The sequence below is a fragment of the Otolemur garnettii genome, unplaced genomic scaffold, assembly GCF_000181295.1.
Source record: "Otolemur garnettii isolate 467f Iridium unplaced genomic scaffold, OtoGar3 scaffold00120, whole genome shotgun sequence".
Classification (NCBI taxonomy): Eukaryota; Metazoa; Chordata; class Mammalia; order Primates; family Galagidae; genus Otolemur; species Otolemur garnettii.
Genome location: NW_003852515.1, coordinates 3140497 through 3165962, shown reverse-complemented (window position 1 = coordinate 3165962; position 25466 = coordinate 3140497). Strand labels below are relative to the sequence as shown.

General features: G+C 49.6%; 1 protein-coding gene across 1 annotated transcript; it reads right to left on the bottom strand.

The window, feature by feature from the left end:
- Positions 1 to 1629: 1629 nt before the first annotated feature.
- Positions 1630 to 24051, bottom strand: SLC7A1 (solute carrier family 7 member 1). The gene is made up of 11 exons (XM_003797609.3): positions 23544 to 24051; positions 19933 to 20091; positions 17982 to 18156; positions 12764 to 12885; positions 11918 to 12140; positions 11047 to 11186; positions 8040 to 8142; positions 6196 to 6413; positions 5793 to 5959; positions 5073 to 5181; positions 1630 to 3580 (listed from the first exon to the last, which is right to left on the bottom strand). The coding sequence occupies exons 1-11, from the start codon at positions 23992 to 23994 to the stop codon at positions 3477 to 3479; spliced, it is 1971 nt and encodes a 656-aa protein (XP_003797657.2). The 5' UTR covers positions 23995 to 24051; the 3' UTR covers positions 1630 to 3476.
- Between the last annotated feature and the right edge of the window lie 1415 nt (positions 24052 to 25466).

Sequence of the window (25466 nt, the reverse complement as noted above, 5' to 3'; positions counted from 1 at the left end):
GTTTTCTCTAACAGTGAGTCCCTGTGTCAGGAAGTGCCTACAACTTTGCCCATGAGCCTGGGACCCTTCAGGGGGGTTGGCCACGTGCCACACATCCAGACTCTGGCTCTAATCTCCAGATAGCATCAAGCTGGAGGCCATAACATGTGGGACTGCAACAATAGCCCGTTCACAAGGCCTGCTTAACCCCTAGGGGGTCAAAGGGAGAACTGGGGGTGTGCCCACATTTCCACAGGTCTCCCAGTCACACTTGATATGCATAGGCAAAGCCATGGACAAAGGTGGGGGTGCAGGAGGGAGTGTCAGGGCCTGAGCTGTTAGGGCTGCAGAGGCGCCCACTGTCCTGCAGTTGCCCCTGGACCCGCAGCATATCCCAGCCAGTGCCCCTCAGGCAGGCAGGCAGCCCGAAAAAAACATCAGCACATGAACTGCCTGCCTGATAAAGATATATTGAGACTGTCTGAAAAAAAAAAAAAAAAAAGGAGTCTCGAAGGAAAGAGAGCCCTTACTGCAGGCAAAAACAAACCCCAAAGTGCAGGATATCTGAGCAATTCTGACAATAACATAATTTAAGCAACCTTTCTGAAACAGCCTAGTAAAGACAGTCTATCACTCCTCCCTCTTGGTTTAGAAAAGGAAACCCAACAGCAAGCCCCCCGGAGTGAGGGGGAGTGAGCAGGGATGATGAGCCTCCCCCAGCAGTCCCCTTCCCCCTGCCCTCCTGCAAGCCAGGGCCCCGCTGCTTCCCTGCTTCACCCCTGCTCTTCAGCAAAGGCGCTGCAGTGTGGTCACGGGGGTGTGGGAGACAGGCAGAGACGCCCGCTCATCACAAATGGTCTTTCCGACGTGGGCATCGGGGCTGGTGCACAGATAAAAGTAGACACAACATTCCGGTGGGTGTGTGTCGAGTAATGTGGAAGTTCTGACTCCGTAGGAAAATGCTGGCCGGCCATGAAAGTGAGAAGGATATTCTTGTTTGGGGAGGAGAACTACGATGGAAAACTATCAGTCATTTTTCCCCTGCCTGTGTGTGTTTTTATTTCAGAGGAAGGAAGGTGCGGTGTGATAAGGAAAAGTCTATTAAAATTGTGAGGCTTATCCCAAATACCATTACTTACATTATCGCCCTTGCGCAGAGAAGAGAAAACCTCTGGCAAGTGTACAAAAACTACTCTTGGTAAAGCATGGTAATCCGTGAATTATTCATGCAGGTCATCCTCAGGTGTCCCTTCCTCACTAGACGGCCTTTCTCTCATGGGGAGAGCACGAGCGCCTCATCCCTGCTGAGTGGCGTGAGCTTCTGTGTCCTGCATTAAGGCCTCAGTGGAGAAGGGACCCAGACTCCCGGTTGCCTGGTGCCATCTTGTGCCAGGCTCTGTGGAGGGGACACTCTTCTTTCATTCTGCAGGGTGATGTGTGCTGCTGAAATGTCACCTGTAAATACTGACTACTGCCTGCCTGTCATGTGCTGTCTTACATGAAAATTTCAATCAGAAAGAGAAACTAAAGTTAAAAACAATTCCCCTTCCCTATGCCTCTTGGACACCCTCATTTCCTCAACTTGTCTTTGCCTGTGTAGAGAGTAACAGAAACAAAGAAAACAATATATAAAGCAAACAAATAGCTGGCTGGAACTAAGAAGACGGCAACTAAACCCCCAACAAAATAAGTTAACATTTATCAGAATATTTTACAGCACCAATCTACATAAATGTAAATACCTTTCTTTGGAAATCTAAGCTTTGGGCTCTTAGGACACTCTCTCTGGAACATTCACAAATGAGATTTAGAATAAAGACTCTGCAAAGTGACCAGGGCCTGGCACCAAGCCCAAGTCCAAGGCTGCCCACCTGCCCTCCATTGGCTGTTCAGCCAATTCTTGCATTTCCCTCCAAGAACCTTCTGGGACAGAGGAGGAAAGTCAAGTGCTATTAATCTGTAAGGCTTCTTCCGACCAGACTTGTGTCAAAGGCCCAACTGGGAGCATATGGAAAACCAGTTTGGAGAGCAGCATTTACATTTCCCAGGGTGTCCAAAGTGCAACTTCCCTTACTCTCCCTTCAACACTGTCTCTGAGCAAGGCTCTAGGGGAAGAAGGGCTCCATCAGCATTCTTGCATCCTCTGGCTTCAAGCTACAAGGAGTGTGTGCAGTGGTGTTTGCCCCGGCCCCAGCCTGAGCTACAGACACAGGTATGCTGCGGAGGACAGGGTGTCTGGGCTGGACCCACTGCTCTCTGACTTACGGAGCCAGAGTGTTTAGGTGACAGAGATATGAGAAGGACAGCACTATGACCAAGAGTCATCTCACATGGGGACCATGAATCCTTATTTCAATAGCTTGGGCTGATTACCTGGCCATTTTCCAAATTAATGTCAATTTAATATGGTGGAGTGACTTCACAAATTTCACGGACTATGTGGTCTGATTCCAATTTCATCACACACTTTGTGACCCAGATGTGTCATGCCCCTAGACTGGGCCTTGAGAACTTTATAGGTGCCCAGTGACTGACTCGAAAGCACGAGAGGGCGAGATTCAGTGATGGCAAAGACCCATAGGAAACGACTGTAGATCTGAGGCCAGTCCCACACAAGACAGTCTCATGTTCCAGTTACTCAGGACGCAGATAAGGTAAAAGACAGCAGAAGCAGCAAGACTGGCCCAGACGTGGTGAGTGTGGGCTGTAGCACGTCCCCTGGTTTATGAGTGCCCACGTGCCCATGGGAGTGAAGCCAGCCCTCCCCTGCCCTAAGGCCTCATTCCCACCAGGACCAATCCCTTCTTCCCTGTCTGAAATGAACCCCCTGCTCTTGGTGGCCACAGGACTCAGGCTGTCTGCAAAACCTTGCCGGAAGAGCCTGTGGGGGAGGGGTCCAGCCCTAACAACCCCACCTGGAAGCAACTCAGGCAGGCTCAGAAGGAAATGGTCCTATTGTTCCTTTTTAAGTACACAGCTGTCATGTGACTCTAGGTGGGGCTGCTGGGGGACACCATTTAGTGGTAGGGTCTCTCATCTATGGCTGCCATTGAAACAGGAGGAGATGGCTACTAAAAGTCTGGAGTGTGCACGTTGTCAATCCCAAAGCAGTCCCTGGGGGTGAGGCCTGCTTCCCCAGGGGAGACAGGTGACCTCTGTTCTGCTGAAGCTGGGGCAGCAGGGTGCTGAGCTGACGAGAAGAGCTGCTTTCTTTGTTCTGAGAGAAGGGGGAGACACAGTGGCCAGCCACAGCCAAGTGGCCCTGGCCAGAGAGCTGTCTGGAGGCAACCAAGGACTCGTGAACCAGCCTCAGAGCTGGGTCTGGGCAGCACACGTGAACCGTGGGCTGTGGCTGAGCTTCAAGTAACTGCACCTGCAGCTGCACGGGGCGTCGTGGGTATGGGCGGCTCCTGTGACACGGGTGGGGAGAGCAGGGTGCTTCTCGGGTTTCTGGGGCTGTCCCTTGGGGCTGCTGCCCCTGGGGGCGGAGCTATGTATCACTTGCACTGGTCCAAATTGTCGTCAGGAGTCCTTGCTTGGTCGGCAGCCAGGGACGCCTCCTCACTGTGCCATAGACCGTAGCCAAAGTAGATGACAAAGCCTGTGTGCCAACAGCAGAGAGACAGGCCTGAGCAGAGTGGGCCGGGCTGTCACAGAGGGCTGCCCCACAGCTTGTGGCCCCACAGAAAAGCCTCTTGCAGGGGCATGAGCCTGTAGCCAGGGGCCCTCCTGGGCTGGCTTTCCACAGCTAGAGAAATCACACGACTCTTCAGATAGTCGGTGATGGGCATTGTCTGCTTTATCTGGCAAAGCCATGCATCCTTCTGGACAGACTCACGCTGTGGCCATTTCCTTAGCAGACAGAGAGGTAGGGCTGGGGGCCACAGGAGGGCACTGGGCCCTTCAGCTGAACCTTTTGACCAGCTCTGAGGCCCCTAAGGCTATTCACTCCTGGGGTGGGATCTGCAGCGGGTGCTAGAGGTTCTGGGCTGTCGGGACAGTTTCCACTACCCACTTTCTCTATGTAATTGGACCTCAGAACACAGGAGACACTGAGCACCCAGGGACAGGCATCACATAGGAGTCTGCGCCCTCTTCCCAAGGCCCCTGGTAGGCTCTAGGGCCACCCGCTGAGGGACTGTAGCCAATAGCCAGGGGCTACTTTGTGCCCTTGACACAGAGAGCAGGCCTTGAAGGAAGGACTCAGAAGCCCAGAGCACAGGGAAGGAATTAGCACTCTGGAACCCAGGGGCTTAACAGGGAGGCTGGGACGCGGTGAGGGTGGGTGTGGGCAGCTCTCTTTCAGGAAGGCTCTATGGACATGTCCATCTAACCAGGCATGGGCTGGACTCTGTAGAGGAGGACTCATCCCTGCTGCTGGCAGAGAATGGGGCCACAGAGTGAATGCTGGAGAAAAAGACTCCCTCAGAAGCCCCAAACTCAGGGCTCAGAGGCTCAGCAGGACCTGGGGCCTGAGGGGCAAAGGTCAGGGCCAGTCCCCCGGACATTAGCATCAGGACTTAGACACTGAGAGAGGAAATTGACTTCATCCCCTCCAGCCCTGGAGTGAGCAGCCCAGAGGGGATGGAATAGAGTCAGTCCCAAAAGGGTGCACTCATCCCTGGTGACCTCACAGGAGACTCCCCACGCCCGGGAAGCCCCTACCATAGGCTCTAAAGTGCCACCCTTCTACAGAGAAGATGCCAGCAGCCTGAGACACCCACATCTTCCCAGGCCCACAGGTGCCAGCCAGGCCCAGGAGCGGGCGGCACAGTTTAGACCCTCCTGTCGGGTACGTGAAACTAACTGGTGCCTGTTGACAGCAGACTCATTGTCTTGTTCTTACTAACATCAAGCTACAACTAGCTTGGGCAAGAGGCAATTAAAATGAGAAGTATCTGAAAGGGAGAGGAGAACCACCACCTCCCAGGAACGCAGCATTGTTCTAGAGAAGACAGCTGACTCCGTGCTTCATCGTGTTATGAAATCGGAACTAGTGGAGATGCTATGACATGGACCATCCAGCCAAGCTGAGGGCTAGGGGAGCTGGGAGAAGCCAGGACACTGGACACGCTGGTCACACCAAAACGTACCTATCAGCATCCACACTGCAAACCGGACCCAGGTGCCTCGGTCCAGCTGCATCATGAGATAGATGTTGACGAAGATGCTCAGCACGGGGAGCACGGGCAGGAAGGGCACCTGCAAAGACAAAGGCAGCGTCAGACCTCAGGGAGGCAGGCTCCCACGGCGCACACTACCCAGGGAAGGCCAGGAGGTGAAAGCTCGGGGTCTGTCAGGGAAGAGTGGAGAAGGGAAGTGAGCGCCAACTTCCCTCCCCCCTCCCCACACCCCAAAACACATGCAAGAACCCACAGGCTGATCCCAACAGGCGGAAATTTGGTTCTAAGCTACAAAATGCCACAGTGGGCACTGTCCCAATTCTCCTCTCGTGTTATTCTCTAGAAGGGGCTAGAAGAGAGACTTCCACTGCATCTCTAAAGTGTAATGCTTTCATTATTTGTATAATCAAAAATGCAGATGGCTTGCTGGTCGCCAAGGCTTGGGAATCACATTATGATTCACCTGGACAGACATTTACCAGAAGCCACTATGGACAGATGCGCCCACTACTTGAGGCCAGTCTTCTGGCAACACTGCCTGTGCCCTGGGGCTCCTGCCCTGTGTTCTCTGAGGCTGGCCAGCACCGAGACCTGGCTAGGCCCATACAGCACCAGCTGACTAGCAGAAGGGCCAATCTGTGGGCTGCCAGGAGCCCCTTCCCCACAGGCCCACTGGGCCAAGCTGCTCACCTTGAAAGAGAGCTTGGTCTTGCTCTCAGGCTGCCTCCAGATGACGCCCGTGACCAGCATACAGAGGAGGACAGATCCCGTGAGCACAAAGATTGCCCACAGCTCCCCTTGGGCCAAAGCCTCCTTCCCAAGCACGGCCACAATGCAGAAAATGATGATAAGGGTGGCTAAGAGGGAAGGAAGAGGGTGAGGTGCAACTCAAGTTCCCACAGTGTCCTCAGCTCCCCCCAAATCCTGTGAGAAGGGAGGCTCCACTTCAGAAGGCATCAGCTGGGGAGGACAAAACAGCTAAGCTGTAGCCCAGCAGCCAGACACACACCTCCAGCACCCTCCCCACCCCCCGTCCACTGAAACAGCAACAAGCAGGACCCCGGGCACCTTCCAGGGAAGGGCAAGCTCTTACCTATGAGGCCAGTTGAAATGTTCACTATTAGCCCAGAGAGTTTGGAAGGCTCCATGTTTTTGGGTGAGAGTACGGTTTTCAAAGAAAGCATCTCTGCTTCTGGTAAGAAGCCTGTCTGGGAATCACTGGTGCTCACCAGTTCATGCTGGTCCACCTGATCTAACTCATCGGTAGTTCTGGCCATCTGGTATACCAGGTTAGGCTGCTCTGGCTGATAGCTGCAGAGAAATGTATGGCATGACCACCATCATAGTTAAGCAGAAAGATACACAGGTTCATAATAAGCCTTTAAAGGTAAGGTGCCTGGAGCACAAGGCACAAAATGGAAAGCCGACAGTCAGAATGGTGCATCTTCTGGCAAAGGGGGGACACAAAGACTGAGCAGAGACCTCAGTCTCCTGCTTCTGGGCAGCACTCTCCTTGGAGTCTGTTTTGGGGGACCTCTCCCAGGGCCTCCAAAAGGACCATCCCTCTCTCCAGAGGAATGCCCTGGAGGGTTTCTCTTATTCTGAGAAAGGTATGAGGCATCTTCACACAAAACTCAGGCTGTCTGGAGCTGAAAGGAAGGACAGAAATAGAAAGCAGTAACGCCAGGACCCTGTTTGGTGCGGACAGCTAGAGAAACGTGCCTGCAGGCTGATGGATTTGAGAAATTCTGTTTGTGTGACTTAATTGGATCAATTTATTTTAAAACTCCAAGTGCCGCAGAGTAAATAACTCTGCATTGCTGGGTGAAGGACTGAGCCCGCGGTGCAATTTCCAAGACAGAGCTACCTGCAAAGGCAGCATCCGCTCTCAACCAGGCTCCTTATCTTCCTACATGAAACAAGCAGAGTGCAAATCTTTTCTACCAGCTTTGAAAAACAGAGTGCTTCATGAATTATTTTGCATATGATCACTCCTAAGAGTAAATGCAAAGATATTTGACCATTTTTGTGCTGATTCACTTGTACAACACCAGTCAGTCAATTAAGAAAGTGGGGGACCTCAGACAATATTCTAGCATCGAGCCTCTAGGGAGGAATACGGGGTCCACAAACTGGTTTTAGCTCATTCTACATAATCACAACTCAGTCTCAACTCAGTTTTTATGTAAATTAGCTCAGTAGGGCACATTCGAAATGGAATCGATAACACTGTGAGTGTAAATACCATGGGAGAAAGAAGGAACCTCTTGCAGGGAGACCACACTGAGGGTCTCCACAGTGTTCTCATATGAACACTGCCTTGGCCACCCCTGAGGCAGGTGAGAACACTGAGGTACCCACCTGGGCCCAGAGCTGCCTTTCTGTGACTGTCCATGGTGCTAGCCTGGCCCACAACACTAAAACAGCCAGATCCTGGGAAGCGTCTCAGACCTCACTCAGCCTAGGCTGCTCCACACTGGATGATGGGATTCATTCCTCCAGTCATGGTGCAACAAAGCTGCGGAAGATCACGCTGGCCTAGGTCTCACAGGCCGTGGATTCTCCCGATTCCTGTCAGGGCCAGCCCCAGGCCCTTCTGTCTCAAGAACCTGGACCTAGGCAATAATTACCCTACGTCTCCAGAAACTCTTGATCCCAGGATCCAGACCCAATAGTTGGTCTGTGAACCTGTCTCTACCCTCCCAACATCCAGCCCGAAAAACGAGGGCACATGACAGAGTGAGATGAAGGGTCACCCCAACTCTTCAAGGGCAGCCTCCTAACTAGACTTCCCATCCAGATCCCACCCTCTTCTCAGCAGCTCCAGAAGGAGCTATCACCAACCCCAAAGTTGCACCTTATAAACAATTTGAACCGTTAAAAGCATACCAGGAGCATCCACATTTCTATCATAGAACCCAGAAAAGCCATACGTACCGTAAGACCAACACACAGGCGGCCACCAAAGAGTAAGCCAGGAGAGTGCCGATGGACATGAGGTCCACCAAGTCCTTCAGGTCAAAAAGGAAGGCCATCACAGCTGGGAAAAGACACATCAGGATGCATGGATGGCCCTTTGCACTTGCTGACAGCAAGGCCCACCACCCACCCGCTGTGCAGGGCGCAGGAAGGGTGCTGCTCTTCCTCCCACACCTGGCCTTGCCATGGAAAGACGTGACTCAAAAGGAAGACAGGCTCAGGATTACATCACACACAGCCCTCAGCAGACAGTAATACTAACATTTGTTTAGAGAGTACTTTCACTCTTTTTAACCCTGTGGCAACTTTGTAAGCTCTATCTATAACCTCAGATGGAGAAACTAAAGTTCACACAGGTTAGGAGACTTGTCTAAGCCCACACAGTTTTTAAGAAGAGCCAGAATGTGAGCTAAGCTGTTGTGACTCTGAGACCAGAGTGTCTTCCTCAACACCATGCTGACTCACAGACAGCCATGTGCATCTATCCCTCATCCATTGATCATCTCATCTATCCATCCATCACCCATTCCTTCCAAAAATCTACCCATCATCCATCAAGCCCACCCAATCCATCATCTATCATCCATCCATCCCATCTATTTATTCATCCTGTCTATCATCCATCCATGCCATCCCCTCCTGTCAATCCATCATCTATCCATTCATCCATCATCCACCCATCCACTCATCCCATCCCTCCACCTACCTTCCATTCTTCCATCCAGCCTTGACAAAGACTGCACCTGTCACTGGGTCCCAGGTAGTCCCCATCAAGCAGGGTGAACCACAGTCACTGGCCTCCCTGAGGACCCTCCCACAACACAGACAACAGAGCTGGAGTGACAGAGGAGGGCAAGTCTGACGCTCTGGGAGGACTCACAGGGGCTCTTAAACCAGGCAGGTAAACAGGGAAAGCAGAGCTGTTCTCTCTGTATAAAGTCACTTCCCCTAATCATGCCCCCCACCTTTAAAAAAGAATCAAAGCATGCATGCTTATTTGAAAATCCTTTGCAAGTTTGGTGAGAGTATGTGTGTCTATTTATGTGGGTGTATATGTTAAATTTCCCATTAAAAAAACAACAGGCCTAGATCTACTTTGGGATATTTTCAAATCACACGCAAGTGAAAACAACACAATACCATTATTTTTCCACAAATATCTCTCAAACACTCTAGATCACTGCAACTAAAAAAAAAAAAAAAAATTAAACTGAGGATAAATAACAGGATTAAAGAGCAATGAAGGCCTTTCAGAACAGTCTGTCACACGTGCCTGCACCCTACTCACGGAAAACCTGGGACAAATGTCTTCCACGTGAAGCGATTTTAGAAAACTAAATACTTATTTACCACTCCTGACAAATGAAAATAAAGAGTCATCCTGATTTGGTGAATGGCGTATACTTCACAGTCACTTGCAAAATCATGGTTTGATCACCCTTTATCAGTACCCTTTATTCATTTATTGATTTACTTTGAGACAGAGTCTCACCCTGTCACCTGTACTAGAGTGGAGTGGTGTCACTGTAGCTCACAGCAACCTCAAACTCCTAGGCTGAAGCAATCCTCCTACACCTCAGCCTCCCCAGTAGCAAGGACTATAGGCATCTGCCGCCACACCTGACTAATTTTTCTATTTTTAGTAGAGATGGGGTCTTGCTCTTGCTCAAGCTGGTCTCAAATTCCTGGGCTCAAGCAATCCACCTGCCTGGGCCTCCCAGGGTGCTAGGATTACAGGTGTAAGCCACCCTGCCCGACCAGGGCCAACCTTAAATACGACAAAAACACATGTAAACACTGAAAAAGCATTTACTATTTCCACTGCCTTAATCCCTTAGATGTTCTGGTCATATTCTTTCTGACATGAGGTACCACTCCACTTGACCACTGCAATCACTCTCAAGAGCTAAAAAAAAAAAAAAAAAATCACACAAAAAATGTATTAAATAATTAAAATAGCCTTCTTTTACTCTATCATATTAATCTACAAATTTTAGTGTGCTTCACTAAAGGGCATAAACACCAACAAAACCCAGTGGGTAATTCATTCATTTCAGATGATCAAGTGTCTTTATCAATGGCTACTCAACAAGTTGCTGTGGTACAAAGTGTGACTGGTGGCATGTGCTCAAATTGGCCAAAAAGACCCACCACTCCACTCAGACCCCAGAAGGAGCTCAGCCGCTTTGGTGTAAAAATAAATCAGGAGTCAAAAGCCAGCCCTACCCTTGTGGGTGTGGGCCTGGACTTCTGCACCTATACGGTGGGATGGTGAAGTACAATCCAGAGAAGAGATAAATAAAACAAACAGCATAGAGCAGCAGGCAGCTGAGTTTCTTCGGGGGGCTCCCTTTTCTTCATCAGTTCCCTGGAACAGCACACAGCTCTGAGGGTTCGTTAGTCCCCTCCTTTCTGCCATCTAAATGGCCCTCTCAGTGGCACAGCGCATCTGACAAGATGAGCCTCCTCTGGGTCTGCCAAGATGTGTAAACCCAGGGGCAGGCAGGCAGCCTCATCAGCAACACCCTCACTGTTCCAGGAGAACAGGTGGCACATTTTAGAAAATGCTGATTGGAAGGGACACTTGTCTGCCAGAGAATTCACAGACAGTGAATTTCCAGGTCCTAACAAAAAGTCTTGCTTAGCGTGTACCAGGCAAGAAGTCAGCCTGCCCAAGTCTCGTCAGCGAAACACTCAGAAAGGGGGAAGGACAAATGGCTCTGCAGGAATGGTGTGTGGGCCACACTCTGTCCACCTTTCCAAATTCCCTCACATCCCCTGCCAAACTGGCCTCTGCCTCTCATCAAAAGGACAGGTATCTTCTAAGAAACCAGGATGTGTAAAACCACGTATTAGAAAGACCAGTTAAAATTTCTCCCAGACCAGTACAATTCAAGATTTCTCCCTAGGGAAAAATAACCCGACTGTTAAAGCCCTGGCATGTGAGATAAGTGCCAGCTCTTACCAGCAATGGCACCTGAGGTTAATGTGGCGATTATTGGTGTTTTGGTCCTATCGTTGATTTTGGCCAAAAATTTAAACAGCAGTCCATCTTCAGCCATGGCATAGATAACTCGAGGCATGGGAAACATGGAACCTAAAAGGCTGGAGAGAGAGAAAAGGGCAGAACACACGAGTAAAACTGGCTTGTCAGGCACACAGGCACCACGCACAGCCTGCCCTTGAGGAAAGGGGACCTGCAATCCCTCCACACTTGCGAGGTCCAGGGCTAAAAGACTCGGCATTTACCCCATCAGCCAGGAGAAAGCACACACTGATGGTGAACGCCTAACAGAAACTAGCATGAAATCCACTCTCAGTCTTCACAGAAGGGGAAATGTGTACATATATTTACTCCTGCAATTATTTCTAACTCAAACAGAAAACACAAGCACCACACATCCATGAGGATTTCTCTGTGGTGAATCAACATTGAGTAAAAAGTTCCTACTTACACCAGCTTGTAGGAAACACCAGGGCAAAAATGTTTCCCATTAGAAAGCTCTTATTCCCCTTTCCGGAGTAGCCCCAGCTTCATCATCAAACTAAGGGCCAAAATATGGGGCTCAAAGAGGGGGTCTGGTCAAGTGACCAAAGTTAGGGACAGAGGACCAGAGCCCCACTGAGCAGATGACATTGAGAAGTTCCGCAGGATGAAAATGTCAGAAACACAAACTCTCGGGATGATTAATAGCAACAAGTTCTGTTGGCTCTTTCTGAAGGGAGGAGGGAGGTTAGCAGCTGACCTTCGTCCAGCGTGGCCTAATGGGGCCAGCTGTTGCCTTGCTCTGCTCCCTCCCACATGCAGACCTCCAGCAGGAAGAAGCCTCTCTCACCTGGTGGAAAGCGCACAGAGGGAGCCCACAGCCACTGCATACTTGGCGCCTTCCCAGCCCACGTGCTTGAAGGCGTCGGGCAGGGGACTGTCCTTGTCCAAGCAGAAGTACGGCATCATGAGGGTGAGGGCAGCTGACACTCCAAAGTACGCGATGAAGCAGATGAGGAGGGAGGCGACGATGCCCACGGGGATGGCCTTCTGCGGGTTCTTGACCTCCTCGCCTAAAGCCAGCAAGGGGTGAGCCTGAGGAGGGCAGCTGGCCGAGGCACAGCCTCCCCACATGATACGAAGGGCACTCGGGGCCAGGGAGCCCACACCACCACAAGTAACTGCCCCAGAGTGGTTGGCCCTGTGGGAATGAGTGGCCTCAGGATCCCAGGAACTGGGTGGGGAAGCAGCGCTCAGGAACACCAGATGGCCTGACCCCCGATGGTGTTCTCAGCCTGCACACTGCGATTCCACCAAGGAAGAGTCTTGTTTCCTTTGGCGGAGAAACTCTTGGAGGCCCAATGGCACTTGGCCTATTCAATCCGCAAGGATGACAATATTTTTAATGGCCTCATTTCTCCTGATGATGCACAGATATGCCATCAGGCCACAGCCACCCTGCCATCATCCACTCTAACAGCAGAAGCATCAGTCACGTTCACGATGCAGGTTCCTGTCAGGCACTGCCCCTCAGGGGGATGATAAGGAGGGAGGTGGCAGGGATCAGCAGGAAGCTGCAAAAACACACACTGCTCACGTGTGGAAGAGTGGCCACTGGGGCGCGCCGACACGAAGGGAAGCGGGGCCCTGGGCAGCGTCGGCCCCACCTGTCTGCCGGATCGCAGACAGAACGTACCTGTGGTGGCGATGCAGTCAAAGCCAACGAAGGCGTAGAAGCAAGTTGCTGCCCCGGACAGGACACCAGAGAATCCGAAGGGCATGAATCCACCCACACCAGGTTTCCCTTCTTTTGTGTTACTAGAAAATAAGAGGCACAGGCAAAATCAGCACCGCTGGGTAATCCAGCTCAGGGACAGTGCTCATCTCCTGAAGAGAAGCAACAGCAGGCACGACCTCCACACCCTCCCACCATGTCATACGGCCAGGCCCAGGGTCTCCGGACCCCGTCTGTGATCTGGGGGTGCTGCACGTGCCCCGGCGTTCCTACTCCAGCAGGCCTCTCTGTGTTTTGTGGCCCAAAGACAAAAGGGTATGTGGTCTTGCCCTTTCCAAAAGCACCTTCTAACAACGGCTTTGGCAGAGAAAGGCAGGTTCTGTGGGTAAGGGGTCTGAAGGGAAACAGGGAAGAAGCCAATCCCTGCCACCGCCCTACACCCTCCTCTCCAGGACCCTCAGAGGGAGAGAGAACCACCAGCCAGGAGCACCGCCTGCCCTGGTCTCGTATAGTTACCAGTAACTCAATCTCAAACAAGTATTTTAGGAGAAACTAAAGTATAAAAAAATAAAAAAATTGTGCTGTCTCAGTCTCAAGCTTCCACAGGCAGGGCTCAACACATATTTGCTAAATTAACAACTGCAAAGTCAAACAAGCACTGTTCATAAATGCAGATGTCCAAAAGAAGACCAGCTACTTAAAGGTTCAGAAAATAGTCCCAGTGAACCTGACATCCGTGACCCTATGACCAGCACTGTGCCCACGTTCAGCACAGCCCTTCAGCCCCTCCCAGTGCTCTGGCCTGGGTCCTGCCCTCCGCTGCCCAGAGCCTGGGCTGTCTGTCTCCCCCACATGCTTTACTCTGGGGGTGCACTACATACATAGTGCAGGCAGCCTCCCTGACCGCCATGTCTAGTTACGACACACACTGCCCCTGACTGTCACCAGGTGACCCTAACCTTCTGCAGCAGGACTCAGCTGCCACCTGAAAGGCAGCCGAACTCCTTCCAGTTCAGGGAGTCTTTTCACCTCCCCCACCATCCAAACCTTTGCCAGCAGCAGGGCTCTAAGCTTCTATCCTGTCACAGGGACATGGTGACCAGCCCACAGACCAAGAGGACGATCACCACTGCCCTCTGTCCCACCCACTCAACTAGGCTGACAGCCACCCAACTGCACAGGACAACCTGTCCTAAACCATGTCACTTCCAGCATGAGAAGAGGAACCATATACGTGTATAGTGATAGACGTAGGAAAAATTGTCATCAAACAAGTTTTATTTTGCCATCTTCAGGTATGGCTAAAACCAACAACCCAAGTACAGAAACAAACAGCCAGGACGAGTAAGTCAACAAGGCCACAGGGCACCAAGGGGCTGGGGCAGAGTGGCAGCCCTCATCCCAAACACCCATGCCTCCCAGTCCCACAGGCCCACAGGTGGCGACCGGCTCCCACAGTGGACAGAAATAGGCCATAGAAGGTGGAACATCCTGGTCAGCAGGGTGAGCAGACTTCTATTACACAGTGGCTGAGGCTTAAAACAAGCCAGTGACAGCCAAATGCCTCAGGAGAGAGAGGAGGGGACCACAGAAAGAGGGGAACACAGGAGTCAGAATGTCTTCTGTGGGCCCCAGCTGGGGTGGGGATGGCCCACTCAGCCCTGAGTCCTAAGACATCAACAGCTATTAAAACAGCTACAAATACAAATAAATGAATGCCATCACTGATGGGTGTGCTTTAAACAACCTGATGCAGAAGCACCTAGAAAGGTTTTGAGAATTCCAGTTCTGGGGAAGTGTAAAGTGCAAGAGCTGCACACGTCCTTAATCCCCAGACAGAGACTGACTCGCAGAAGGGGACCGAGGGCTGGAATGGGCCCTCCTCATGCTGACAGGCAAAGTGCAAATGGCAATGAATATGGGCAGAGAGGGAAGAAGGGGTGGGATGACGCACAGAGGGAGGAGGCCAAAAGAAAGGCTGCCTCATTGGGTCCTCAGGACTGAGGCTGGGAAGGAATCAGATGTGAGAGATGGGGAGAGGTGCGTGTAAGCACAGGGAGCCAGGGCCCTCTGTCCGCGAGCCCTGCTCTGCACTGGACTGCTGACACCCATGTCGGCAGAACCCAGGCGCTGGGATATTAGGCAACCATTGCAAGATGCAGGGAAAAGGAGGAGGAATGAAACAGACACATGTGCATTTGCTTGTGCTAACCCAGAAAAAAAAAGAAGCTTACACAGATAACATTATAAAAGGGTTACCTGTCAGGTGGGGGACGAGAGAGATAAAGAAAGGAATGGGGACAAGATTTCTCAGGGTCAATCTTTTTTCTAACATTACAATAAATGAACAAACCACATGCATATTTTACCTTCTCAAAAAATTAAATCCAGGCTAGGTACCCATAAATCAGTGAGTAGGGGACCAGCCACATACACCAAGGCTGGCAGGTTCCAGCCCAGCCCAGGCTTGCTAAACAACAATGACAACTACAGCCAAAAACTTATTAATTATTTTACTTGGCCATATGACCCCTAAGAATTAAGACTATTTCTTGTAACTATTCCATAGTTACAAGGTGTAACCATTTGACTACATGCTGATCAAGGAAATTTAAGCAGATGTGGTGTCTGCCTCTACTGAGAAATGTCAGGGGCCCAGTGGGGTGCCCTCTACTTCTCCCTTCTCCTTCCTGTTAGCTAGAGCAGGAGGAGCCACCTGGGGTCTTAGGGTGACGTTGTAAATATGGTCTGTGGACAAAGTCACAGCTGGGAGGACTGGATTCCGGCCTGGCAAAATGATACGCCAGACTGATCACCAAGGAGAACCAAAGCTTTGTCTTGTTGAAGCCACTGTTATTCGGGGGATTCCTTCCTAACTAATGGATGCCTTGCAACAACACTTTCTCAATAAGCTCCCGTGCAGGATCGATGCTCTGCTACTGCTCTATCTACAGAACACTGGATAAGGAAGCCGGAGGCAGCACGAGTCAAAGGCAGTAAGGAACCAGCAGGTCTGGCAGAAAACACTCTTGTCGCAGACCAAGAGAAAGACTAATTCACAGGCTCAAAGCAGCCTTCCCAGACAGCTGCAGAAAGAGCATCATAAAATCACAAACCCAGTGGGGTCAAAACTGCCTTCAAACCCATGCACGCTAAAGCTCCTCCATGCTGTATGGTATGGTTGGGAAGTGCCCTACTATTTCAGAGAGACAAACAATTTCACGCAAGACTACGTGGCTGTTGTCAGAAATACAAATCTACAGCTGGAAGGAAAAGAAAGATGCTCAGAGATTTTAACAAAATGAAAGAGCAAACTAGAATTCAGCTAGTAGAGCTTCAAGTGGCTCATCTCCTGCCATCCCCAAAGCTGTGTCCTGGGTCTGGAAATTGGGCCTGGCAGCAAGGCCGTCAGATGTAACCGGGAGGGCCCCACCTGTGATCCAGGGTCTAGGGCAACAAGTGCCGCTTTTGTCTGGGAGGCTGGTACAGTTTATCATCACCAGGGTGTCAGTGTGAGGACAGCCAGTGAAAGTAAATACCATTGGCTGGCACAATCGCTTCATAAAAATAATAAAATTAAACCCCAATGGGCAAGCAGGACACAGAGGTCATTCTCGACCTGTAATCAGCAACCAGTAAAATATGCTCTCAAAGTTTTCAGAGAGACTATGTTTTACTTCAAAGCATATTTTGAATTGGCTTCACTCCACCCTGAATTAATGGGCACCAATCAATTTGGCATAAATAGGACTCCGGAATGCTTGGGAATGACCCATTAAAAGTCCTCATTTTTCAGTATCAGAGTTTGGGACAGCAAGCCTGTTTTTATTTGAACTGTTAATCACATAGTGTTCGTGTGAGTGAGGTTTTGTGTATCTAATGCAATAGTTTCCTGTTTATGCTCCTGCAGTAGCTTCCAGTCCCATATCTGCCCACTGACCAGACCACTAGAGGACATGGCCAGCGACCTGACTGGTGACCCAGCTGCAGTATGGGGCTGCCAACACCCCCAATGTGAGATGGCCCTTTTCGCCCTTCCTCACAGCTGGGGGTGGCCACCCCAAATTCCTGCCTGGGGACAGGGGCACAAGGGCTGTGTGTCTTCCAGGTCAGCCCTTCCCAGCCCTGGACACTCTCCTGAGCTCTGCGCTCTGTTCCTTCCTGGGACAGCTGGGTCATGCTTGTGCTGGCAGAACAGCCCTGACCAGACAGATGAGGAAAACATCCCAGGGGATGCCGGAGTGAGACAGAAGATGTCTGGGTCCCCAGAGGCCTGTGGCAGCTGAGCTGGCCACCCAGCCTGGACTGCTCATTTCAGAGACTGAAACAGCACCCAAGAGCCCCTCCATTGCAGGAGGGTCCAACTATCACAGCAGCATAACCCTCGGTCTGCACTAAAATCTCATCACAGACAAAAGCCTGCTCTCTATTCACCATCCTGGGAGCTGAAGAGTCACCTGAAACCCTGACACAAAAGATCCAAACGATGCATTATGACTGGTTGTCTCTATTTCCTGGGTAACCTGAGCTCGGCAATGAGTGTTCCCTGAAAGGCCTGAGAAGCACAGGGTGGAGAGCTGGCCGGGTACCTCCAGCTCTGGTGTCCACGTCAGGGACGGGAGGGCAAGGGGGCCACTGCTGGCAGGCTGAGGCAGCACAGGTCAAGTGTGGGAGGAAGAAAATGTTATATTCTGATATTTCATTAATTCTGAAAACCTTTGGCCAAAGTCCCACATATTCTTCTTCCCTCTGTTATCACTGTAATAGGGAGGCATTTAAAGCTAAAATGGTATCACTGCAGTATTACAGAGAAAATTTTTGCTGTATGCAAAGCTCAGAGGTTGGCCATGAAATAAAACAGGGGGAAAGAGAGATTACTGAGTGAGTCTGACAATAATCCTCAACTATGCAGAGTTTGGAATTAAGAGTGTAATTTTGTTTTTCGGAATCTTTCTAGTGCACAATATTCTCTCCAGTTCAGGAATAAACCTTCACAGTAACTCACAACATATAAAATACCCTTAGCTACTTTACTGCAACAAAACAAAACAAACACATTAAGAAAATATATTCAAAGAAATTTTTCTAAAAAGCCTGTTACACCCCCCAAATTCACATGTGTCATTAAATAGCGATATGGAGAGTGGTCGCATATGGAGAGCCAGAAGAAACAACTCACTTGTTCAGACAGAGATGGCCAGATGTGTTCCGGAAATCCTCCTCCGAGAGCTGCCAGTTTTTAATGGATCCTTTCACAAATCCCGAAACCATTATAAAGCCCAGGACCAGGACGTTGACACATGTGAATATTTTGTTGACCATGGCCGACTCTTTCACACCAAGAGTTAGAAGTCCTGAAAAAGTGCACAGACAGAAATTTTTGAGTGTTAACCACATACCAAGTGAGCCTCTCCTGAGATCGGGGTGGGAAGGAGACTCCAGGGGAACCCAAGTAGCATCAAAGCCCTGAAGACCCCTGTGAGTCTCTGGGAATGGGGAGGAACTCATCATCTTTCCAGGGCCAGGAATCTAAATAACCCAAGTCCAAGGGCATAGGCTCAGAGCAGGTCTTCTGGATCCCCTTGAGAATTGAGGATGTCACCCAACGGGTACTCAAGGATCACAGAGACCTACAGCATGACAGTTAACCATCCACAGAAAGCCCCTCACAGAGGCTGCAGAGAGCCTGGATCCACACACCAACCCACTCACTGCCTCGGACTAAAAGGACATTGCTGGGAAGTGACCTTCAGAAGCAAATCCAGGAGCAGACACTATGCTCAGATTCTTGGTATGATGAGAGTTTTTCAGACTCTTCATCAGGAAATTGTTCGGATTTACTTTGGGATGTTAGTGATAGCAACCTGCTGTGGTGGAGGCACGGCTAATGCATGGAGGCTGGCTGGACTCAGTGAATATAAATAACGTCTGAGCTAAACTAGCTCTAACTTGTAAACTCGTATTTAAAAAAAAAGTAATAAAAATGCACAGGAACCTCTGATGGCACTATGGTACCATTCGGGACTTCCGTGGCCACACTCTTTGCTGGACAAGAAAGCAGCACAGAAAGGGGCCAACGGTAACATTCCACCACCACCATGATACCACGATTTGAGACCGCTGCTCTGCCGTGGATGCCTTTCATATACTGTGAGGTAAAAACTGCTGTACCTGTGAGACTGAATTCTGAAGTACGGATGTTAGAAGAGAATTGGGTAATTAATCCCGGGGAGAGCACCAAGCCACGCGTCCATAGTTCTTTTTCTTTAGCACCCCTCCCTCTTGCGTTTATTAAAATAAAATCTTACTATTTCAACAAACATTTTCTGGTACGTGTTTCTGCCAACTGGATCAGAAATACGGCCCAGACCAGCCCGGGTGAGGTTATTTCAATAATGTGGTATGTAAAATAAGGCATGTCATTTTTAAAATTCATCCAAGGTTCTCTAACCCCAAATGAGAATTCATTTGCATTTCAGCCGCACATTTATGGAGCCCCATGGAGTGAATCTCCCATCCTGCTGGCCGAGGTACAGACAAGTGTCACTAACTAGAGGTTGCCATCAGCTGTGTTCAAGCAGTTATCTGGAATTTCAAATTCTGTAACCACAATTTTGTCATGAAGCTTATTTATTTAAAGGGTGTTTTGATGGTTGTTAGGTGTAAAACCATCCGAGACGCCTTTAGACGCGCCAGGCACACATTAGTGTTTCAGACAGAGCTCATTCCTCCACATTTTCCTGGCTGATGAATGACAACTTTCTTTTCCAACTGGTCATCCAGTGAGTTGAAAGAATTTTTACTCCCAAGTCACTTGTACAAAAAGCCTCCAGTCCTGACAAAACCATGTTCCATAAACAGTTACATTAGACACCTGAGGTTCTCTTTTAATTAAATGGGACACAACTCAATAGCTATCAAACAGGCCAGCTCTATGTGAAGCTATAAAGAGCCAATAAAGATGTCTGCATGAATTATAAAAACAGAACAAAAAGAAACGGTGGGGTGGGAGAAGGGAGGAAGGAAGGAAGGAAGAAAGAAGCGAGGGAGGGAGGGAAGGATTTAATAGGAGCCTTCCATAAAATTTACCCATGGGTCCAACCTGATCTCTTCTTCAGCATGTGCTTTACCTGTCAAGATGAGAATTATGATCACAGCAAATATGTCGGGGTTTTCGGCCAGCACCCCTGGGGCATTCAGAGCCATGTGTGTCCGTGAGAACTCCCCGATGGGTCTGCCTATAAGCTCATCAAACGTCGCACTCCAGGCCCTTGCCACGCTTGAAGTACCTGCCACAAAACACACACACCAGAGAGAGTTGGGGGAAACAGTTAGCAGGGTATTTGTCATTAAGCACCATGTCAGTGGCATCCGCACAGGGATGACTGTGCAGCAGCCAGACCACAGTGTACGCTGAGCCAGAAGTGAGAAGCAAGAGAAGACTTCTATGACCTACAGAGGAACGCACACACACGTGTGCTATGTGTAACAAGCATACACGCATCCAAATACAAATTATCCGGAATGATTATTAGCCTTACCATCTGAGAGGCACTTTGATAGTATTTATGTAATGCCATCTATTTTATTTCATTCAACAAAAGGCTTATGACAACTTGGCGGTTTGCAGGATCATTGTTTACAAAGCCCGTTTTCCAGGACCCCCCTTGGCAGCAGAGTTGACAATACCTGCGCCCCAATAACATGATTCTCTCAGCAAGAAGCAGGGTCCAAGGAGAGTCCTGAAGGAGGGGGATAATCTCATCTCAGGGACAGGCTCCCAGCTCATCTCTGAGTAGGCATCAGCCACACCTCTGCTGCCCTGCGCCTGAACCCAGCCTGGAGGCCACAGTGTCCCCACAGACAAAGCCCAGTCCTCCTCATTCTCCCCGAACCCTGACCCCTCAGCCTCGAGGAACAGCGGCAGCACCCGAGTGCCCACAGCAGGAGCTACTCTCTTCTCATTTAGTTCTGCAGAGGGTCACTGCCTTTCCAGCAGTGTCTCTCAGGAAGTGTCGCTAAAAGCCCTGCATTTGCATACAGCGTTTTCCGGTATTTTCAAAGTGGGCCTGGTCGGTGACCATGGTCTGAATCATGCACAGAACTTTGCCAGACTGATCTGCACAGAGATTCCATTTTGTTATTTTGTCTCATGCTAAGTGTTTTTCCAACAGCTCAAATGTAACCACATTTCTTCATCCTGACTAGCTGATTTATTATGAATTCTGAAGAACAGTCCCGCTGTCTACCCACCACCCTCCAAGTGTCCACCACCGTGAATCTGGCTCCCCAGCCCCATCCCGCTGGACAGAGGAGAGAACAGGGGTCATCTGGCCTTTCTTCATACTTCTGAATCATGCCTTTAAAAAAAAAAATAGTTTGACAAAAAACCTGCCCTTCCCCAGTAAGTTGCGAAGGCTGAGAATAAATGATCGTAATGCAGGCAGACAGTCCTGCACAAGCACAGCACTCGAGCAAAGACACTTTCGTCTGTTGGTCTAGAGGCAGCAAGCGCTTCATGCTCAATGTCTGTTTTATGCCCAGGTAAATCCTCTGGAAACATAACAGTCCATTTAAAATAGCTACATTCCCGCTGAGAGACTTCAGCTTGTGAGAACCATTTTGTGGTCATAAGTTTTGATGTTGCACTAAAAAAAAAAGTTCTTGTGTTGTATTCTAGAGCTCAGAAGGGGAAGCTATATCAGAGGCTCAGCAGACATTGCAGCTGCTGGAAAGAAAGAGAAAGTGCTATCCCAAGGCCAGCAGGGACCACGCCTCAGGGCCGCAGAAGCCAGCCAGGACCCACATGGCCCAACTGACCACTGTTTTGTTTGACAGCATTACCAAAAGGCTTGCTTAAAAAATTAAACTGAATGTTCAGTGGGCATTTGTATTTTTACTTTTGTGAAGTGGCCATTCATATCCTTTGCTTAGTCTTATAGTCACCTGTTTCAGCTGTAATCAAAACACAAAAAAGTGAAGAGGAGCAAAGCACGTCTGCCTACCGAACTGAAAAGGTTTTTTATTTTTGGTTTCCTTGCTAGATGGCTGTGTTTCTGGCTGATGCCCAGTGTTGGCACTCAGGGGTAAGGGGCCCTAGAAACCCTACTGATAGAGAAACTCTTCAACAGTTTTTATTTTTTTATTTTTTTTTTTTGGTCAAGACAAAAAATACTACTCTACTCTGTGCCCTGAGCAGAGTGCAATGGCATTGTAGCTCACTGCACCTCAGACTTGGGCTGTTGGCATCCTGCTGCCTCAGCCTCCAAAGCCGCTGAGATTACAGGCACTTGCTGTGGCACCTAGCTGGGTTTTTCCACTTTTTTCATGAATCAGGGTCTCACTCTCACTCAGACAAGCCTCAAACTCCTGAGCTCAAGAAAAAAAGAAAAAAAGAAAAAACTCCCGCCTCAGTCTCCCACAGTGCTGGGATTACAGGCATAAGCCACCTGAATCTTCAACAGTTTTTAGGGAAAAAAATCATGACTAAGCTCAAGGATAAAAAGTAATTAGCCATTTATAATAAGAAGAACACAACTAGAAACAATCTGAACATCCCATAAGGACTTTCAATAAATTATACTGTGTATATACATCTCTGCATTGGTACATAGCCATTAGGATTACTACCATAGAAAAACAACTACCAAGATGAGAGCTGTTTACTGTATGTTATCGTACGAATAGACATACTATATAAAAATACACCACTTAAATTCACAACAGTATAATAATGGTTATATCTCTAAGCAGCAAACTCTGGTGAGCAGAGACTGACTCATGCCTCCATCACCTCCCTCATGTCCTGCACAAAATCTAGCACAGAACAGGTGCTCAGTACATACTTTGTTAAAAGGACAAATAAATGAATTTAAGAGAATTTGTTTTTCTAGGTCATCAAGTTGGATATGTCTATTTTTTCTCTTTGTGCTTTTCTTTATTTCCCCTATATTTCTCTTTCAGTGAGGTATTTAGTAATCAGGAAAAGAAACTAAATACAGTAGAACCTCTGTTAGTTGACCACCTAAGGGACTGTAACAAGCTGGTCAACATAAGGAACTGGGCCTACTGTGCTGATACATACATATGGTGCAGGTCTGATCTATGAAAATTAGGTCAACTGAAGGAGGTGGTCAACTACGGAGGTTCTACTGTTTTCTTTTCTTTTCTTTTTTTTTTTTTTAGATAGAATCTCACTTGGTCACCCTCAGTAGCATGCCCTGCCGTCTTAGCTCACAGCAACCTGAAACTCTTGGGCTCAAGAGATTCTCTTGTCTCAGCCTCCCAAGTAGGTGGGACTACAGGCGCCTGCCAAAACACCCAGCTATTTTTTAGAGACAGAATCTTACTCTTGGTCAGGCTGGTCTCCAACTCATGAGCTCAGGCAATCTGCATGCCTTGGCCTCCCAAATGCTGGGATTAGAGGCATTAGCTACCACGCCCTGCCTCTACTGTATTTTTGAACGAATTAGAAACATCCTATTAGCACTGCATCTCTCATGTTAATAGGAGTAACATGCTCCTGGCCTGGCTTGGTTCCCGCACAAGAGCACAGGGCAGAGGAGACCCAGTGCTCTTGAAAGGACTAGGGACCATTACAGCATGTGGGGCAGGAGGCAGCTCCGGCAGAAAAGCCAGACTCAGCGCATGTGGGGGAAAGTGGGTTGCCCACCCACACCCTGGAGGTAGAAGCAGGCAGAAAGGGGGAGGAGGGCGTGGACCCCAGGCCTCAGGGACCTACCAATGATGTAGGAGAGGATTAAGTTCCAACCAGTGATGAAGGCCCAGAGTTCCCCCACGGTCACGTAGCTGTAGAGGTAGGCTGAGCCTGTCTTTGGGACTCGAGCGCCAAACTCGCCATAGCACAGGCCGGCCAGCACCGAGGCCAGCGCAGCAATCAGGAAAGAGATGACAATGGCAGGGCCTGCATCCTCACGGGCCACAGCTCCGGCCAAGACGTAGACGCCAGCTCCCAGCGTGCTGCCTACCCCGAGGGCCACCAGGTCAAAGGTGTTGAGGCAGCGGGACAGCCGACTCTCTTCCCGGCTGCAGTCCACCACCTTCCGCCGCAGCATCTGCTGGCCAATGCTCAGCAGAACTTTGCACCCCATCCTGCTGCCTGAACCTGTCAAGAAGGAATAGAGGGGCTGCGTCATTGCTTCTGGCTCACTCATCACCCTCGGTTTACCCATCACTAAAAAAGACAGTGGCGAGGTCCTTTACAACCATTTCCTGCTAAAATGTTTTAATTCTTCAAATTCCACCTTCACTGGTCAGAAGAAGTGACTTCTCTAGTCTTGGGTTTCACCAGCAGGGCGCTGTGCCCAGCAGACATGACTTGAGGTCTCTGAGCATCCTCACTGAGTCCAGTTCCTCTTCCTGAGAACCTTCCATGGGCAGAAATTACCCCAATGTTTCTGCTCTTGGCAATCATGTAACTTACCAGGAAAAGCAAGGTGCTGTTTCCAGCACAAAGTAACAGGGGGCAAACCAGCCCACATCTTAACTTAGTGATTAAGACTCAGAGGTCTTGAAGAGCAATGAGAAGGCTTGTTCGATCTCTCTAGGATCCTCTGAGGGTGTAACCAGCAGCAGATACGTGTTACTAACAGGAACTGAGAAGGGTGCATGGAAACTCTCTGTACCATCTTCACAAGTTTTCTACAAACCTAAAACTGTTCTAAAATAAAGAGCTTATCCAAACAATCTAAAACAGAACAACAGCACGTGAAGAGATAAGCTATCATCATGGCTTCTAGTTACTGAGGTACAAAACAAATCACTCACTTTTTCTCTGGACCACCAATTGGTATTCACTGAACTAATTTAGCTACATTTCAGTCACTGGAAAATAGAATAGTCTCAATAGAGCTCACAGGTCTAGAAAAGCCTGTTCTTAACTACGTCCTGGCATCCTCTCCCCCGGCACTGTCAGCCGCCAGGCGAGCACACTGCAGTGGGGCACGCACTTGGGCCTCTGGGCTCAGGGCCCACAGCACCGTCGTGTCGCTGGCTGGCCCCAGGTCCTTCTTGTATTTTACCTGATAGCCAAGAGAAGAGAGACAATCTCAGAACTGGTGAAATGTTAGCTAGAATGGGGAATAAACGTCATCTGATCCCATCCCTGTTACACAGAGAAGGAAAAATAACTCAGAGAGCCAAGTGTCAAAAAAGGTCACTGTGCTCGCTCTGCAGGGACAGTCGGTGACTCCTCGTCTGGGGTTCCGGCGCTCAACAGGTGGGAAGGAAATGATATCATGGTGCAGCAAGGTGGGGAGGAAGCGGGAGGAAATGAGGAGGGAGCGTCATTTGTAGAACAGCAGCAGGGCGGGAAAATCAGACACCAGAGTTCAGTGAGACAGGAAAAGGCCCCTGATGCCGACAAGAGAACAAGCTAAGACCAGCAGCTTCCTGGTCCTTCTCCACCACGAACTGGATAATTTCTGAAAGCTCGGGGCGCAGGAGCAGATGCTGAGCGGTCTTAGCCATGCCTGACGCTTTCTGGACAGTTAACAGAAGGCTTCTGGGTGGGCACCAAGGTGGTGGTGCTGGAGGAGGAGGAACCCAGGGCCTGCTGCTGCCAAGACACCAGGGCCTACAGAAGGCTCCAGCACTCGTAGTCTGCCCAGGTGGTGATTTCTCCTACAACTGCCCCTTCCTTTCC